Source organism: Antedon mediterranea, chromosome 2, assembly GCF_964355755.1.
Source record: "Antedon mediterranea chromosome 2, ecAntMedi1.1, whole genome shotgun sequence".
Classification (NCBI taxonomy): domain Eukaryota; kingdom Metazoa; phylum Echinodermata; class Crinoidea; order Comatulida; family Antedonidae; genus Antedon; species Antedon mediterranea.
In genome coordinates this window covers 489,550-507,209 of record NC_092671.1, presented here as the reverse complement: position 1 = coordinate 507,209, position 17,660 = coordinate 489,550, and the positions used below count along the sequence as shown (strand labels likewise).

Here is a 17,660-nt window from a genome sequence, read left to right as displayed (position 1 = left end):
GGTGGTATTATATGTCCTGCAATCAAACAACCTTGCCTGTTTATTAAGATTATTCTTTGGTGTATACTCTCTCAAAGAATAGTCTAATTGCCCATATAGGGCATAATTGTAGAGGGCAGCAAACTAAAGAGACTCGATCCTCCGGCCGTCAGAAAAGTTGGTAATGGTAGGCCCAGTTTTCATATTGTCAAGAAAGGTACTCCCTTGTATTTTCCATTTAATGATTCGAAAATGAGTGAAAATGAAGATGCATATGATGTTGAAGAAGCAGATGTAATAGAAGGTCAAGAACCAGGGGCTAGGTAATACCTGTTATTGATTAAAAACTGTCTAGGCCTAGGCCTAGCTTTGCCCTGGACTACTCTACTCATGGGGGGAGAAAGGAGGAGAGTTCAGACTAGGCTGGTCAACCCGTACCCAAACCAACCCGTACCCATGCCAACTCGTACCCAACTTGGCTAACCCGTACCCAAATAATTGGTCAACTCGTACCCACTTTGGCTAACCCGTACCCAAACCAACTCGTACCCATGCCAACTCATACCTAAATATTTGGCTTACTCGTACCCAAGTATTTGGCTTACTCGTACCCATTATTTGGCTTACTCGTACCCATTATTTGGCTTACTCGTACCCATTATTTGGACTACTCGTACCCAATTTGAATAATTAGGCTACCCAAATAATTGGTCAACTCGTACCCACTTTGGCTAACCCGTACCCAAACCAACTCGTACCCATGCCAACTCATACCTAAATATTTGGCTTACTCGTACCCAAGTATTTGGCTTACTCGTACCCATTATTTGGCTTACTCGTACCCATTATTTGGACTACTCGTACCCAATTTGAATAATTAGGCTACCCAAATAATTGGTCAACTCGTACCCACTTTGGCTAACCCGTACCCAAACCAACTCGTACCCATGCCAACTCATACCTAAATATTTGGCTTACTCGTACCCAAGTATTTGGCTTACTCGTACCCATTATTTGGCTTACTCGTACCCATTATTTGGCTTACTCGTACCCATTATTTGGACTACTCGTACCCAATTTGAATAATTAGGCCTACTTGTAATGATTTGATCGGCGCAAAACTAGTGGTATGCTTTTGACGTATGAATATTTTTATATTTAAATTGTTTTTTTTTATTTTACAGGTCTCGGTGAAATGTGTGCTAATAAAAATGACCATTGATTTGATTGTAAACTTCGTTTAATTAGGCATATATTTGTTAACATTTATTTAAATGTAGTATTATAGTTTTATAAACGTATGTTTGATGTGTCTTTTTATTTATTTACGTAAGAACATTAATTAATAAAAAAATATTTTTACTGTTGTATAGTATTACAATTCAATTAAGCCCAGGTAAATAACCAATAACGTATCATTTTTATACTTTTTTATTCTTATCACCTAATTATCTTCCCTGATTACATTCGATCATGGAGGTATACCTCCATGATTCGATCAAGTAATTATTGTTTCTATTGTATTGGTATATTTAAAATTGGTTGAATTAACGACGCCCTGTTTTAATCAAAAAGCCCACAGGGCTATGGAGTCGAATTACTCGTAGATTTCGTGTTACGTGTTTTTGCTGACCGGGATTAACCTTTTATTATAAAAAAAAAATGACGTATGATCGTTTTCCATATTTTATTTATTAATAATTCAGTGAAATGATCATGTACACGTACTGTAAAGTCTGCAGGGCTATGGGCGTAGATTTCGTGTTACGTGTTTTTGCTGACCGGGATTAACCTTTTATTATAAAAAAAACACGCATTTATAGGGCGTCAAAGAGATGACTCATTAATGACGTATATGATCGTTTTCCATATAATTTTATTTATTAATAATTCAGTGAAATGATCATATACACGTACTGTAAGGCCTGCAGGGCTATGGGGCGTAGATTTCGTGTTACGTGTTTTTGCTGACCGGGATTAACCTTTTATTACAAAAAAACACGCATTTATAGGGTGTCAAAGAGACGACTTAGTAATGGCGTATGATCGTTTTCCATATATTTTATTTATTAATAATTCAGTGAAATGATCATATACACGTACTGTAAGGCCTGCAGGGCTATGGGGCGTAGATTTCGTGTTACGTGTTTTTGCTGACCGGGATTAACCTTTTATTACAAAAAAACACGCATTTATAGGGCGTCAAAGAGACGACTCAGTAATGACGTATGATCGTTTTCCATATATTTTATTTATCAATAATTCAGTGAAATGATCATATACACGTACTTTAAGGCAATTAAACATTTTTGGCAGATTTTCTTCTATAACAGCTACAGTGTGTAAAAAAAAATAGACAACGCAATGTGGCGTACGATCGTTTTCTATTTTTTTTTTCTTAAATAATTCAGTAAAATTATCTGTTTGTTTACAGCAATTAAACATTTTTGGTAGATGTTTCCTCAATAACAGCTACGTGTTTTTGCTGACAAGGGATTCCCTTTTAAAAAAAAATACGCATTCTATAATATTCTACAAATAAATGACCCACACTCGTTTTTCCATGGCAACGGATGTCGTCTTATTTACTAAAATAATATAAACGTTCTGAAGGCCTACCTACACGTGTCTGTACATACGTATCTGTCAGCGATAAGATGATTTTTTTTTTAGTTTTAGTAGTATTTTATTTCGGTTTTTAGTCATAATAATACAGTAATAATCATTATAAAATGAAAACGTAATAACAGCAAATGTCGTCGTTAGTAATTAAATGTTAAATTATTGGAGGTTACCTTTTATAGTATTCTCACATCCATCATGTCCTAGGGAATTTGTTTTAAAAACGGCAATAATCTACTTAGATTCATTATTCTAAAATGGTCCTTAGCAGCAAAAATGAGGCTGGTATCCACTTAAATAGTTTCGTGATTTTAAAAATACGAGTGACTACTTAAAAATGTTTTCGAAATGTTAAAACAAAACTTGCAAAACAAAACAACAAAAACCATTTTTAAAACGATTTTCAAAAAGCACATTACTTCATTATCTGTAAAATAAAATGAAAAGTGTGTACAGGCTATTCGTAGTAAATAATAGATCAATAACTATTCAAAAATGAAAAAAAAAATAGAATGCAGCACAGCCGACCACTGACATCTTCCATGTAAAACAACGCCCTCAAGTATTAATTTAACTACGACCCAAATACGATGAAAGCTGTGCTTTTTTCGTACGAGTCTGTACATAAATTATACTTAGGTAAATAGTTTTTGCCATTGTAATATCGAACATATGATCTAAAAATGTAATAAAACTGGGTTTAACTGTAATAGGCCTATATAAATATACTTTAAATAGCATTAAACTTGGGTACGGGCCAGCCAATGATGGGTACGGGTTAGCCAATGATGGGTACGGGTGAGCCAAAATTTTGGGTACGAGTAAGCCAAAATTTGGGTACGAGTTGGTGGGTACGAGTTGGCATGGGTACGGGTTGACCTGTACTACTGAGAGAGTGTAGTCGGTCTCTCAGTCAGGCAAAGTTAGTAGGCCTAGACTGACGGTCAGAACTCTAGGCATATTTAGTGCGTCCTACTATAATAGGCCTGTAAAGCTCAGGCCTACCTAATTAGTAATAATACTAGGCCTAGTCTAGGCCTAACTAGGCTAGAATAATGAATGAAGTACTTCCTTTCCTTTTTTTTTTAAATCTTGAATTTAGGGCTAGCCTAGTAGGCTACATACAAATTATATAACAATTCAAAATATGTTAAAATCTGTGTTTGACTGAGTAGCTTTTTGTTCAGGTTATGGTGGTGACGTGACATGCATGCCTTATTATATGTGAATGAAATTCGTCCTGCCATGCACAAATATTACCTTGAATTACCTTGAAATTAAGGCTAAAGTCAAATGCTTATTCGCCTCTCTGGAATTAAAAATCTCTTGCATACGGCTGAAACTTCTGGTGGTGGTTTTTCCAGTGTTCTTTCAAATTAGACTTAAATTGATTCAATGACTTTGACTCTACAACAACTCTCGGCAAAGCGTTCCAATCGTTAACTACACTTGCTCCAAAATTTGAACCCCATTTAGTTTTGACCCGCGGCTTTGATAGTTTGAAAGAATGACCTCTAGTATGTCCAATTTATCAAATCCTTTAAGTATTTTAAATACTTGGATCAGAGACGCTCTTTTTCTTCTATAAGCTAGCGTAGGAAGATCAAGTATTTTTAGCCTACATACATACTCTGTACCCTAGTACATATTTGCCATAGACTACTGTAATTTTGCGCCTCAGCAGGCCTACATTATTGTTTAAAGTAATTTATTTTGCAGTGGGACTCCTGTGCTTGGTACATCTGAAGACATTGACACTTTAGAATATTATTCAGATATTGCAGAGAGACAACGTTTACCAAGTGGAACTATTCATGATATTATTGAACTTGGACATCCAGGTTAGTGCGCCTCGTGGCAGTCTTTAAGTACCCAGTCTACATAATGTTATTTTATCCTTCTCATTTTGACCCTCTAGTATAAAAAAAGGTCATCTACCCTACATAATAATATGAAACATGTGGAACACAAAATGTTAGGAAAATTAGGAAGCCCAACTGCATAGTAAATGTGACCAACCCATGTGCAACTATACTCAAATGAGGTTCTATAGGAAGATAATGATGATGATAATTATGATGACGACCCTAGTTTTTTGTCATCATCCATACAACTATTTAATGCCAGTTAAAATAAGTTAATTTTGAAACCTTACTATTACATTTCAGATGATGCTGACGGAGAAAGTACAAACATTGAAAAAAGGCAGGAGGTAAAAGAAAATGAAGAAGAAACAAAGGTACAACATTGGTTATCCTCACATTTCTACATTACTATTCAATTTAATTCCTTACATACATTGGCAGAAATAATTAAATATAATCATGGCCAATAGCAGAATCTTGATTAATCTAGATCTACTAGATCTTGATTAATCTAGATCTACTAGATCTTGATTAATCTAGATCTACTAGATTAGATCAAGATTACCTTATCATTCTTTAGTTTTGCAATAGTCAATAGATTTTTTTTTTAACGACCCCTTCCCTGCAATTTTGGACGTTTTTTGGAAAATTATACAGTACATATATATCACTTTAAAAACATTAAACCATGTCATTTCTTGTCTTAAATGTACGTTTTATGGTAAATTATGATAAAAAGTGAGAAACAATGCACTACCTAAGTAGCTCGCGGCGATCGACCTCTCGTGGACGGTCTTAGGCCTAGCGTAGCTAGGCTTAGTTTTGTAGGCCTAGCTGGTAAACATCGGTAACGTACGAACATCGTACGCGAGCTATATACCTAGCCTGACGTTGTATAGTTGCTGCATTAATTGTCTTTCTATTTTTGCCATTTGTTGATACAAATTGGGGAAAACCCGGTATTTTCGCTGAAAAGTTAGGAGTCTTCCATTTGTTTTGGCCTCACGATCGATCGAAAAGTGGGCGAATTACAGGTGAAAAACAAAAATATCAATCCGCGCGCAATGCATTTTGGGATTTATAGCGGGCCACTATAATTATTAGAATCGACTTATTTTTCACATTTTTAACCGTTTAAAGACGAAAAAAGTTATCGCAATAGGACCATATAGTATTATTTTTACATTAAATATAGTTTGTGATCTTAAATTAGATCTAAAAAACGTAGGGAATGGGGCTTTAAGCTTTAGCAAATTTAAACTATAGTATGAGTACACAAAATGTAAACTAATTTAGTCAAAATATTTTAAAATTCATTTTTGTTTTAAATTAGAAATAGCATTACTTCTTCACCTGTAATTTTGACTGAATTTACTAAATGTAATCAAATGTTTTCTTCTTCCATTTTAATGTAGACTGGTGATGGCAGTATACATGGTGCAATAGACGAACCATTCCAAGCGTCAAGTAGTGAATCAGGTCTGACTAATGACGAGGATGTTACCGTTGTAGCAACTGATGAGATTGTCAAACAGGAAAATGATGAGAATGCAGTATTAGAAGGAGAGGATTCCAAGGAGAATGAAGCAGCATCATCTGTGGTGTCTGAAATTGATTCAACTGATGGTATTTAATTTTTCTCATTATTGTGCCAGTTTGATTGTGAATTTTAAAACTATTATTTAACTTTGTATGCACCACACACTGTATGCAACAGCTATAGCCAGTGGAGCAGTAGCCTTCAACTATGAAGTTAGCTACTAACTAAATGGAAGAAGAAGAAGTATGTATATGTCACATACTAGTAAATAACAGCCTGCGGTATAAATATAAATATTATTCCGTACATTAAAAGATTTTCTATGTTCAATAATTGTTTTTGAAGATCTAAACAACAAAGAATGGCAACGGCAGAAAAAGCATGTGTTTGTTTTAAGTGAAGCTGGCAAACCTATTTATACTAGGTAGGTTTTCATACAATTTAAATAGTTATAAAGCACACATGTTCACTAGGTAGTACCCAATGAACACAGACAAAATATAGCAGGAAGATGTAAAGGAATCTCTGGTATACTGTTCAATCATCTTGTGATAGCCTTAAAGAGGTTCTGACCACCACTTGTACTAAGTCCTTCCTTATAAGGAATTGGGGAATGAGGTGTGCATCATCTGGACTAGACCTAAATAAAACTCCTCGGATGGTCTGAATATTAAATGTAGCCCTGTATTAAACAAATAATGTATCACTACAAGTTTTTAATGTTTTTATTTCATGTTTTACAATATTTTTCAGACATGGAAGTGGTGATAAGTTAGTGACATTGATGGGAGTGATGCAAGCTTTGGTGTCATTCATCAGTGTTAACAAAAATACATTAAGGTATTTATTTTTTTCTCTAATTCTCCGAGAACCACATGATCACAGGCTGTTGTTGTTGAAGGCATATATTTCCATAAACTCCCTGCCTATCACATATAACATAGAGCCCTTCCTATTCATGCACCAATTTCTGCTACTGCCAAATTAATGTCAATGGATTGTTATACTTTCGATTAGCAAAGTATTGTTTCAATCTATTTGAATGGTTTCAGTTTTTGATGATTGTGTATGTATAGAATGATTGTGTATGTATAGTATGATTGTGTATGTATAGTATGATTGGCATTCAATAAAGTACCGTAACAGTCCCAATTCTCGCATTCAACTTGTTCACATTCAAGTTTTTTATATTAAATGTGTTCACATTCAAGTTGTTTTTTTGTTTACAGATTAATAGTGGCAGGGGACCATAAGTTTGTGTTTATGGTTAGATCACCTCTTATACTGGTTGCAGTAGCTAATTCACAAGAATCTCATCAACAGGTAGTTTATTTATGCGACAATGATATATTTGGATTATGAAAAGGAAATTCAATCAATTCAATCCAATGAACAGTACCAAAATTGTATAACATAATTGCAAAATATTTTATTAACAAAATGTATTATTATCCTTTCTGTATTTTAATGGACAATTTTACAGTGCTTCTATTGGTTAGCATGTGTTATATCTTTATTTCATCATGTACTTATTACAAAAAATAAAATTTGAATACAAATTTAATTATTGTTATGACCACAGGACTAGATTTGTTTAATTTGTTATAGTGTTATATAGATATTGAATTGTGTAACATACTTTAGTAATTGATTTGTTTTTCAGGTGTATACCCAATTAACCTGTGTTTACAACCAAATACTCAGTGTACTGACATTAACAACATTACAAAAAGCCTTTCACAAACGCCATAATTATGACTTAAGGCGACTATTAACAGGTTTGTATATAAGATTGAATGTACCTTTTTTACTTATTCAATATTCAATACATATCATGTAACTACTCTGTGATACTATAGAACTAACTGAGGTAGAAATAGCAATACATATCATGTAACTACTCTGTGATACTATAGAACTAACTGAGGTAGAAATAGCAATACATATCATGTAACTACTCTGTGATACTATAGAACTAACTGAGGTAGAAATAGCAATACATATCATGTAACTACTCTGTGATACTATAGAACTAACTGAGGTAGAAATAGCAATACATATCATGTAACTACTCTGTGATACTATAGAACTAACTGAGGTAGAAATAGCAATACATATCATGTAACTACTCTGTGATACTATAGAACTAACTGAGGTAGAAATAGCAATACATATCATGTAACTACTCTGTGATACTATAGAACTAACTGAGGTAGAAATAGAATGTGTAAACAGCATCATGTTGAATAATCACCAGCACACTTATTAGCAGATCCCTGGTTTTTATTATTAGTATTTCACTTTATTGATAACAAAAAAACACACAAATCATGCCCACCAGCCATTGGATGGAGTTTTACAAAGATAAAAATGTATGAAAATATATAAAAAGAAAAAAATGTCACCAAAATTCAAAACAGCAACAACAATAAAATAGACAAAAAAGCCCCACGTTTCTTGACCCATGTAATGGCAATAAAGTTTCTATTCCATTAATTCTAGGAACTGAGAAATTTCTTGATAATCTTTGTACTATAATGGAAACTGATCCTTGTTTTTTATTGAGTGGTGTACGATGCCTTCGACTTGAGTCACAGATTCGTGACCAAGTTAGTTCTAGTCTTCAATCAGCTAAACTTAAAGTAAGTATCTCTTCTGTTTTTTTTTACTTTACATAGTACATACCTGTGCAGTCACTGTAGAAAGTGAATTGCTCTGTTCCCAACTAACTTATACACAGATACACTTTTTTTTTTACATTATTTGCCTTCCATAGTTTATTTTTCAATATATATTTTGTCCTGTCAAAAATCTTCGCAAGAACCAAATATAAAAATCTGAATTGCCTTCATCTGTATTCATGGTTTTGGCTTCAACCATTACATTACGATAATTTGTTAAGCTTTCATTGTTTGTTTTTTCGACAGGATTTAGTATTTGCAATATTATTAGCAGATAATCAACTTGTAGCTCTTGTAAGAATGAAAAAATATGTACTACATCCGGGTGGTAAGTAAATCTATATACAATTACTTGCATTAATACACAATTAATGGATGTTTATGAGTTGGATGGTGAGTTAACCATGCAGAGGCAGGTTAAAAAGAGCAGTCAGTCTTTCATTAAATAATACAAAACATTTATTATTTATTTTACAACACACACCTGTTCTAAAATAAATTTTTATTCGATTTTGTAATTGTAATTGTTAAAACATTGACGAAGGCCAGGAAGCTAGGCCATTAAAAAACTGTACTGTAGGTTGATTTTCAAACGCAGATCAGTCAACAACCTCAAAATGTTTTTAACAAAAGTTGAACGTGCATGAACTTATTAATTATCACATTAGATATCACTTTTCCAAAATAACTAATATGCATACGATTGACACTTGATGTGTAATTCTGGTGAATACAATCAGGTGTGTGTTATTATCATCAGTATCATCTTTACTGTCACTATTATGGTACAATTATTGTTGTACAAAGAATGTTATTTAATATAACTATAATAATTTGTTACAGATTTACACTTGATAGTTAATTTAGTAAATGCATCATCATCTTTTCGTAATGGTGAATCTTGGACACCTATATGCTTACCAAGGTTTGACAGTAGTGGCTTTCTACATGCATATGTTTCATACTTAGAAGACACACCAGCTTGTTTACTACTTTTAACTGTTGATAGGGATCTCTTTTTTGAATTGTCAGATTGCAAATCTAAAATTGTAGAAGTAAGCTTACATTTTTTATCTACTGTATATACTACTTTTGCCAATGATACGTAATAGAATATACAATATGGAGTGAAGCTGTAGCTTGGTGGTTAATGTGCTTGTCTTCCAATCCCAAGGTCCAGGGTGCAATCCTGACCTAGTGCCAGGGTTGTAACTCACAACTCTTTCAATTCCACTCCGTAAGCCTCAAATAAGACTTAGTTTACAAGCACAATAAACTATAAAATAGTTTATCCATCCTGTAATTGGTGAGTATGTGCTCGCTGTTGGATGTGTATAAAATATTTTAAAAAAATGTTATAGGCACGTAATAGATTAAAAGGAAACATAACAACTCAAAATTTAGCTTGATAAATCGAGTCCTCATGTTTATTTGATTACAATACAATTGATTTTTATTTTTAGAAAATGAAGAAACATAATTGCTTAGATGCGATAACGTCGTCAGTAAGAAGAGGCAGCTATAGTTGTCAACAAGTTGGTATATCTGACCTACGACATTTTATTTATAAATCTAGAAGTACATCACAGTTTACTAGTCCACAGCTTGATGCCCCGTACAAAAGCCCAGCAGAGCAGGAAAGGTAAGCAAGTTAATTCTTTGTTTGTTCAGTTAAATAAAGAATGCTTTCAGTTTCGGATTATAGACAAAGAAGCCAGCACTTTAAATGATGTTGTATTGACAGAATACATTTTTCAGCTTCTTATTCGTTTACTGTCTCAAAATGAAAGCTTGACAATAGACTTCCAAATAATTTCTCAAATATAAAACTCATTTTTTTTTTTTCAGATTGTTTGGTTTATATCAATACTTGCACCAAAGAATGTACAGCAAGTCTAGGCCATTGAAGATTATGTTCCATGTAGGACAAAGAGAAGCAATGTTAGGATGGGTTAGTATGATGACTTTACAAATACAAAACAACTTACATTTGAAAGTACTTAATCTTTGTTGCTATTGTCTCTTTATCACAAAAAATTAAGTATAAAAAGTCAAAATAAATTTGTTATTAATCATTATTTTAGGTGACTTCTAGATTTGAGCTTTATGCTACATTTGGAGCCTTAACAACCAAACAGAGTGCAATAACTGCAATTAATAAATTGCTAACATGGATAAAGGTAAACTATTATTTAACATGATGCCTGGTCTATTGTACATTGTTCCTTCCTATCTGTTAGCTGTATTGGTTCCCATTAGGACACTTTGAAATGATGTATGTGTATCAGTACACACCAACACTATACAGTATACATTGTAGCATACAAGTAAATGTACACACCAACACTATACAGTATACATTGTAGCATACAAGTAAATGTACACACCAACACTATACAGTATACATTGTAGCATACAAGTAAATGTACACACCAACACTATACAGTATACATTGTAGCATACAAGTAAATGTACACACCAATACTATACAGTATACATTGTAGCATACAAGTAAATGTACACACCAACACTATACAGTATACATTGTAGCATACAAGTAAATGTACACACCAACACTATACAGTATACATTGTAGCATACAAGTAAATGTACACACCAACACTATACAGTATACATTGTAGCATACAAGTAAATGTACACACCAACACTATACAGTATACATTGTAGCATACAAGTAAATGTACACACCAACACTATACAGTATACATTGTAGCATACAAGTAAATGTACACACCAACACTATACAGTATACATTGTAGCATACAAGTAAATGTACACACCAACACTATTAGTATACATTGTAGCATACAAGTAAATGTACACACCAACACTATACAGTATACATTGTAGCATACAAGTAAATGTACACACCAACACTATACAGTATACATTGTAGCATACAAGTAAATGTACACACCAACACTATACAGTATACATTGTAGCATACAAGTAAATGTACACACCAACACTATACAGTATACATTGTAGCATACAAGTAAATGTACACACCAACACTATTAGTATACATTGTAGCATACAAGTAAATGTACACACCAACACTATACAGTATACATTGTAGCATACAAGTAAATGTACACACCAACACTATACAGTATACATTGTAGCATACAAGTAAATGTACACACCAACCCTATACTGTATACATTGTAGCATACAAGTAAATGTACACACCAACACTATACAGTATACATTGTAGCATACAAGTAAATGTGCACACCAACACTATACAGTATACATTGTAGCATACAAGTAAATGTGCACACCAACACTATACAGTATACATTGTAGCATACAAGTAAATGTACACACCAACACTATACAGTATACATTGTAGCATACAAGTAAATGTACACACCAACACTATACAGTATACATTGTAGCATACAAGTAAATGTGCACACCAACACTATACAGTATACATTGTAGCATACAAGTAAATGTACACACCAACACTATACAGTATACATTGTAGCATACAAGTAAATGTACACACCAACACTATACAGTATACATTGTAGCATACAAGTAAATGTGCACACCAACACTATACAGTATACATTGTAGCATACAAGTAAATGTGCACACCAACACTATACAGTATACATTGTAGCATACAAGTAAATGTGCACACCAACACTATACAGTATACATTGTAGCATACAAGTAAATGTACACATAAACACTATACGTATACATTGTAGCATACAAGTAAATGTACACACCAACACTATACAGTATACATTGTAGCATACAAGTAAATGTACACACCAACACTATACAGTATACATTGTAGCATACAAGTAAATGTACACACCAACACTATACAGTATACATTGTAGCATACAAGTAAATGTACACACCAACACTATACAGTATACATTGTAGCATACAAGTAAATGTACACACCAACACTATACAGTATACATTACAGCATACAAGTAAATGTACACACCAACACTATACAGTATACATTACAGCATACAAGTAAATGTACACACCAACACTATACAGTATACATTGTAGCATACAAGTAAATGTACACACCAACACTATACAGTATACATTGTAGCATACAAGTAAATGTACACACCAACACTATACAGTATACATTGTAGCATACAAGTAAATGTACACACCAACACTATACAGTATACATTGTAGCATACAAGTAAATGTACACACCAACACTATACAGTATACATTACAGCATACAAGTAAATGTACACATAAACACTATACGTATACATTGTAGCATACAAGTAAATGTGCACACCAACACTATACAGTATACATTGTAGCATACAAGTAAATGTAAACACCAACACTATACAGTATACATTGTAGCATACAAGTAAATGTACACACCAACACTATACAGTATACATTACATAATGTAAAAATCATTATTTTGAAATCTTTAACCCCAAGGTATAAATAATTAAAGATGACAGTTTACATTTGTACAGAGAGGGCAACATTCAGTATAAAGGTTATATCTCCCCCTTGCCATTATTTTAAATAGTTTTGACACATCAGGGGTAAACTGTATTCTGACAAATAGGCCAGGTGCTTTATTGTATCGCATAGCAGGTGTTAAATTGTATTTTTAAACCTAATTATATTTTTGATGATATGCCTGTGCAAAATGTCTTACCAAGTTATATACATCTGCACCTTTCCACCACTATATGGTAATATCTGTATTTAGAGAAATGTTACCAATGTTCACAGGATAATCCATATCAACATAAAATCTGGCAGGTTTAAAGTCTTCATCTCCTTGTCTCGCTTATTTATGAAGAGGAATTGTTTTTAAAAATAAATCTTCTAAATTCATTTAGTTTTTATATCAATGCTGCATTACTACTTAATAACCTATGTGTTAGTGTTACAAATTACATTTAATGTTCAATTGAATCGCATTTCTTATTTATCAATAATTACTGATTTATGATTGATGCACACTTTTGGCATTCGTTATGTCACCTTGACTGATTATGTCACCATTCCTGATGATATCTTCATGTCAAAATATAAAATCCTATCATGATGGCATGTGTTTCATTGGTTGTATGTATTATACTTTTGAATAATCTGTTTGTAATTTATATAGAGTAACTATGAACATATGCAAATTAAGAATTAAAATGTTCAGTTGTAATTGTTATTGATTATTATAATTTGTTTTGAAATTAATTCAATCTGATAATAAACGTTTCATAAAAATGTAACGAAAATTAATTGTTATGATAAAACTAATTTGTTAAACAAAATATAATTCACATCACATAAAAGATAGATAATTTGTCTATAGGAACATTCATATGTTCATAGCTTAATACAATATACGTATATTCTGAACAGTTTGTATAGTATATAATATAGATAATTAAAAGAAAATGTTAGAAATCAAATAATGTGTAACTACAACCGCATATACTATTACTAGTAAAATGCTTTACAAGAGAATATAAAACAAATAAACATATGAGAATAAAAAAATATATATTGCAATATTTGGCGACGCTGTTATATAAGCTACACAAAATGTTTTGTTACTGCACCTGTCATCCAGGCCAGCTGTTGAAGTCAACTTAATTAAAAACCTGGGCCTTATTGACCTCATCTAAGTAGCAAGCTTAGTTACTACCAGATCGCAGTGTCCCCTTATTGAGTTATCATTCACACCAACAGAATGCAATCAACTTCTCTGTGGTATTATTTATCCATTAATAATCATAATAAACACATTACTTGGTGCAGTGAAAGCAAATTCAATGATTACATTTCATAGTATTGTAATGTTCATATAGAATATCATTAGGTTAAATTAGTCTGATGAACAAAGTATGTTATCTGATGTTAATTGTAATATTGAGTCTGCATTTTGAACCAGTACAGCCTAGCCAAGTAAATATTAACAGTTTTAATAAAAGGGAGTCACCTATAGGTTTTGTATAATCTTAATAGACCATTATATTTATGGAAGGCAATTATTGCAAAAAATGGGAAAATTGAATTCCAAAAAACATAATTTCACAAACAACAAGTTTACGTATTTCAATGTTGCCTTTGTGTGAATCTCCTAACACTAGTTATTCTACCACTGAGGATAATAATGGCTTTTCTGTTTCTTTCTCATAATGTTGACCTTTAATGTTACAATTAGAGTATGTTACTCTAGACCAGGTGAACATGACCAATGGTATTCTAAGTATCTCACTGTTAACCAACATACATGATATATAGGTTAGCATGAGTTGATAACATTACTCTAACAGCTGAAATGTCTTCTCTCTACTTTCCTTAATGGAGTTATTCTTATATAATCTCTTCTCTCTACTTTTCTTAATGGAGTTATTCTTATATAATGTCTTCTCTCTACTTTCCTTAATGGAGTTATTATATAATTTTAGAGTACAATAATTGTATTAGAGACAGTATTCATTTCATCTGTACCCACATTTTGTTGAACATTAAAACGCTTTATCAAAATATAACAAAACTAGTATTACTAATGCTTGGTTCCCACTAAGAATAGATTTAACGCTGGGATGTACAGTATACATAACACAAAAGACAAATCTCAAGGAACGGTTCGGATGATCTGTTGGTGTTGTGCATATTTTCGTCCAAATGGTAACCAAGCTTTTTAGTCAATTTTTTTTTTTATTGTTTCTTTATAGAAAGAAGAAGAACGTCTTTTTATATTGAATGCACTAACATTCTGATCTGATTGGACAATGATATTGTGACCAGAATTGCGGATTACACCTGACACAGTAGACACCCTACTATACAATTGATCTCATGCGAATCACCATCTTCTGTTTTAGTCACTGCTAAAACCTCAAATACTTAAGTATTTTATCTGAGAATCATCATGTACTGGTAGGCAAGGATATCAACAGGAGCAAGAGAATGCCCAAAAATTAAAATTGAGAAATGTGCTTGACACAAATGCACTCAGGGTAAATTTATTAATTTACTCTATTTTATATCATTTAGTAAATTAAAAGTAATACAAAGTTTATCATTACAATTAAGTCGTTGATAGAGTAGAACCCCTCCTTTGGGCACCCCTATTCATGTGTAACAAACAAGGAGAAACATGTTTTAACACTACAGTCAACCCCTCCTTTGGGCACCCCTATTCATGTGTAACAAACAAGGAGAAACATGTTTTAACACTACAGTCAACCCCTCCTTTGGGCACCCCTATTCATGTGTAACAAACAAGGAGAAACATGTTTTAACACTACAGTCAACCCCTCCTTTGGGCACCCCTATTCATGTGTAACAAACAAGGAGAAACATGTTTTAACACTACAGTCAACCCCTCCTTTGGGCACCCCTATTCATGTGTAACAAACAAGGAGAAACATGTTTTAACACTACAGTCAACCCCTGTTTAGGGTACACCTCTATTACGGGGAAATGTTGTTTTCCATTCTCAATACAGTACAATTTCAGAATGAAAAACAAGGTTTTTTTTTATGCATTTCATAACATGTTACTGTTGTGTCAGCTAGTTGTATAAAATATAGTGTATAAATTGTGTACATATTTTGGTATCATGTGTAATAACTGATATGATATTTTGTCTTTAATCAACTACATCATAATCTAAATATTTTCTAATACTAATATTAAATGATTATACTGTATATCATCTTTTATTTTATAATGATACTCTTGTAAGTTACCTTCTTTAATTTGATCAGTTTTAGACTTGTATAATTATTTGCCTATTGGAAATAATTGTTTTCATAATCTTTACATTAATATTGAGTGGATTAATACTATTCGATGGTCTTAATATATTTTAACATATCATATTCATAATGTTATTTTATAATTTTTTTATGCAGTGCATAAAATATATATATGAAAAGACATGTGATATTCATTGAGAATTACTTTAATTAAAATAATTGTATTATTGAAACGAGTTGTTCTTATACGGTTTGTCTACAGTAAAAATGACCATATTTTATTTTTTTGCTGATTTATTGATTGAGTTTATTTGATATCCTTCAAGTAAAATACAATACATATAAAGATTTAATTAACCAGTTAAGTCTACAGTAAATGATTATATCCAATGGTGTCCTTTCTCTAGAATCCATTATTTTAATAATATTTCTAACATTTGAAATCTTTTAGAGATATTCTTTTAACTGATAAGCACTCAATTTGATTAATTGAATTCATTCCTGTAAATTCTAATGATTACTAATCTATAATTCATTTGAATAAAATTTGGTATTTTTTTGTGACGCTTCCATGATTCCTAGTTTAGAACAAGAGCCACAACTTAAAAAAAAAATTCATAGATCTTGTTCAATTTGACAACATTGATTTATGTGAATTAGGGATCTGTATTTAAATATCAAACAATCAAAAGCGAAGTTTTCATTGAAATCAGCATAAAATACCATCGTAAATTATCTTTTTTAATTAAAAAATATGGCATCATAAAATAGATGAGCCAAGAGGACTTTGAAAAGAATTGTATTTTGAAATTAATATAAAAATACTTCTTGCTTTATTGAAAGGTGGTGTTGAGGGAATTACTGAAAACTATTTAGAAACTAGCTTTTCTTTTTAAACCGCGCATTTTCACTTCTCAGAACCAAATTCCAGCTAGCAAGCTACACTGTCGGATTGGTAATTTCTGATCAAGATCCCTGGGCGAGCCGCCCACGTGCCATCCAGGTACATTATTGTGATAATTATTTTATTTACTATCAGACCAGGTTGACTCATTAGACATGACATTTATTTGAACTTGTCCTTGTCTAGTTAAGAATTATGCAATCGTTCTGAATAGATATTAAAGATAAATTTTTCCCTACAAGTATTAAATCAATATATGTTTGGTTCTCGCGACGGCTGTATGTAGCGCATGGCGTACAAACACAGCGCAAT

General features: G+C 32.3%; 1 protein-coding gene across 1 annotated transcript; it reads left to right on the top strand.

Moving 5' to 3' along the window:
• Positions 1–48: 48 nt before the first annotated feature.
• LOC140039976 (protein SAND-like) lies at positions 49–16,537 on the top strand. Its single transcript, XM_072085572.1, has 15 exons — positions 49–302; positions 4,321–4,442; positions 4,770–4,840; positions 5,882–6,092; positions 6,352–6,430; positions 6,760–6,846; positions 7,236–7,329; positions 7,670–7,784; positions 8,509–8,648; positions 8,934–9,015; positions 9,531–9,742; positions 10,151–10,329; positions 10,536–10,638; positions 10,772–10,867; positions 15,416–16,537. The coding sequence occupies exons 1-15, from the start codon at positions 232–234 to the stop codon at positions 15,458–15,460; spliced, it is 1,707 nt and encodes a 568-aa protein (XP_071941673.1). The 5' UTR covers positions 49–231; the 3' UTR covers positions 15,461–16,537.
• Positions 16,538–17,660: the final 1,123 nt, after the last annotated feature.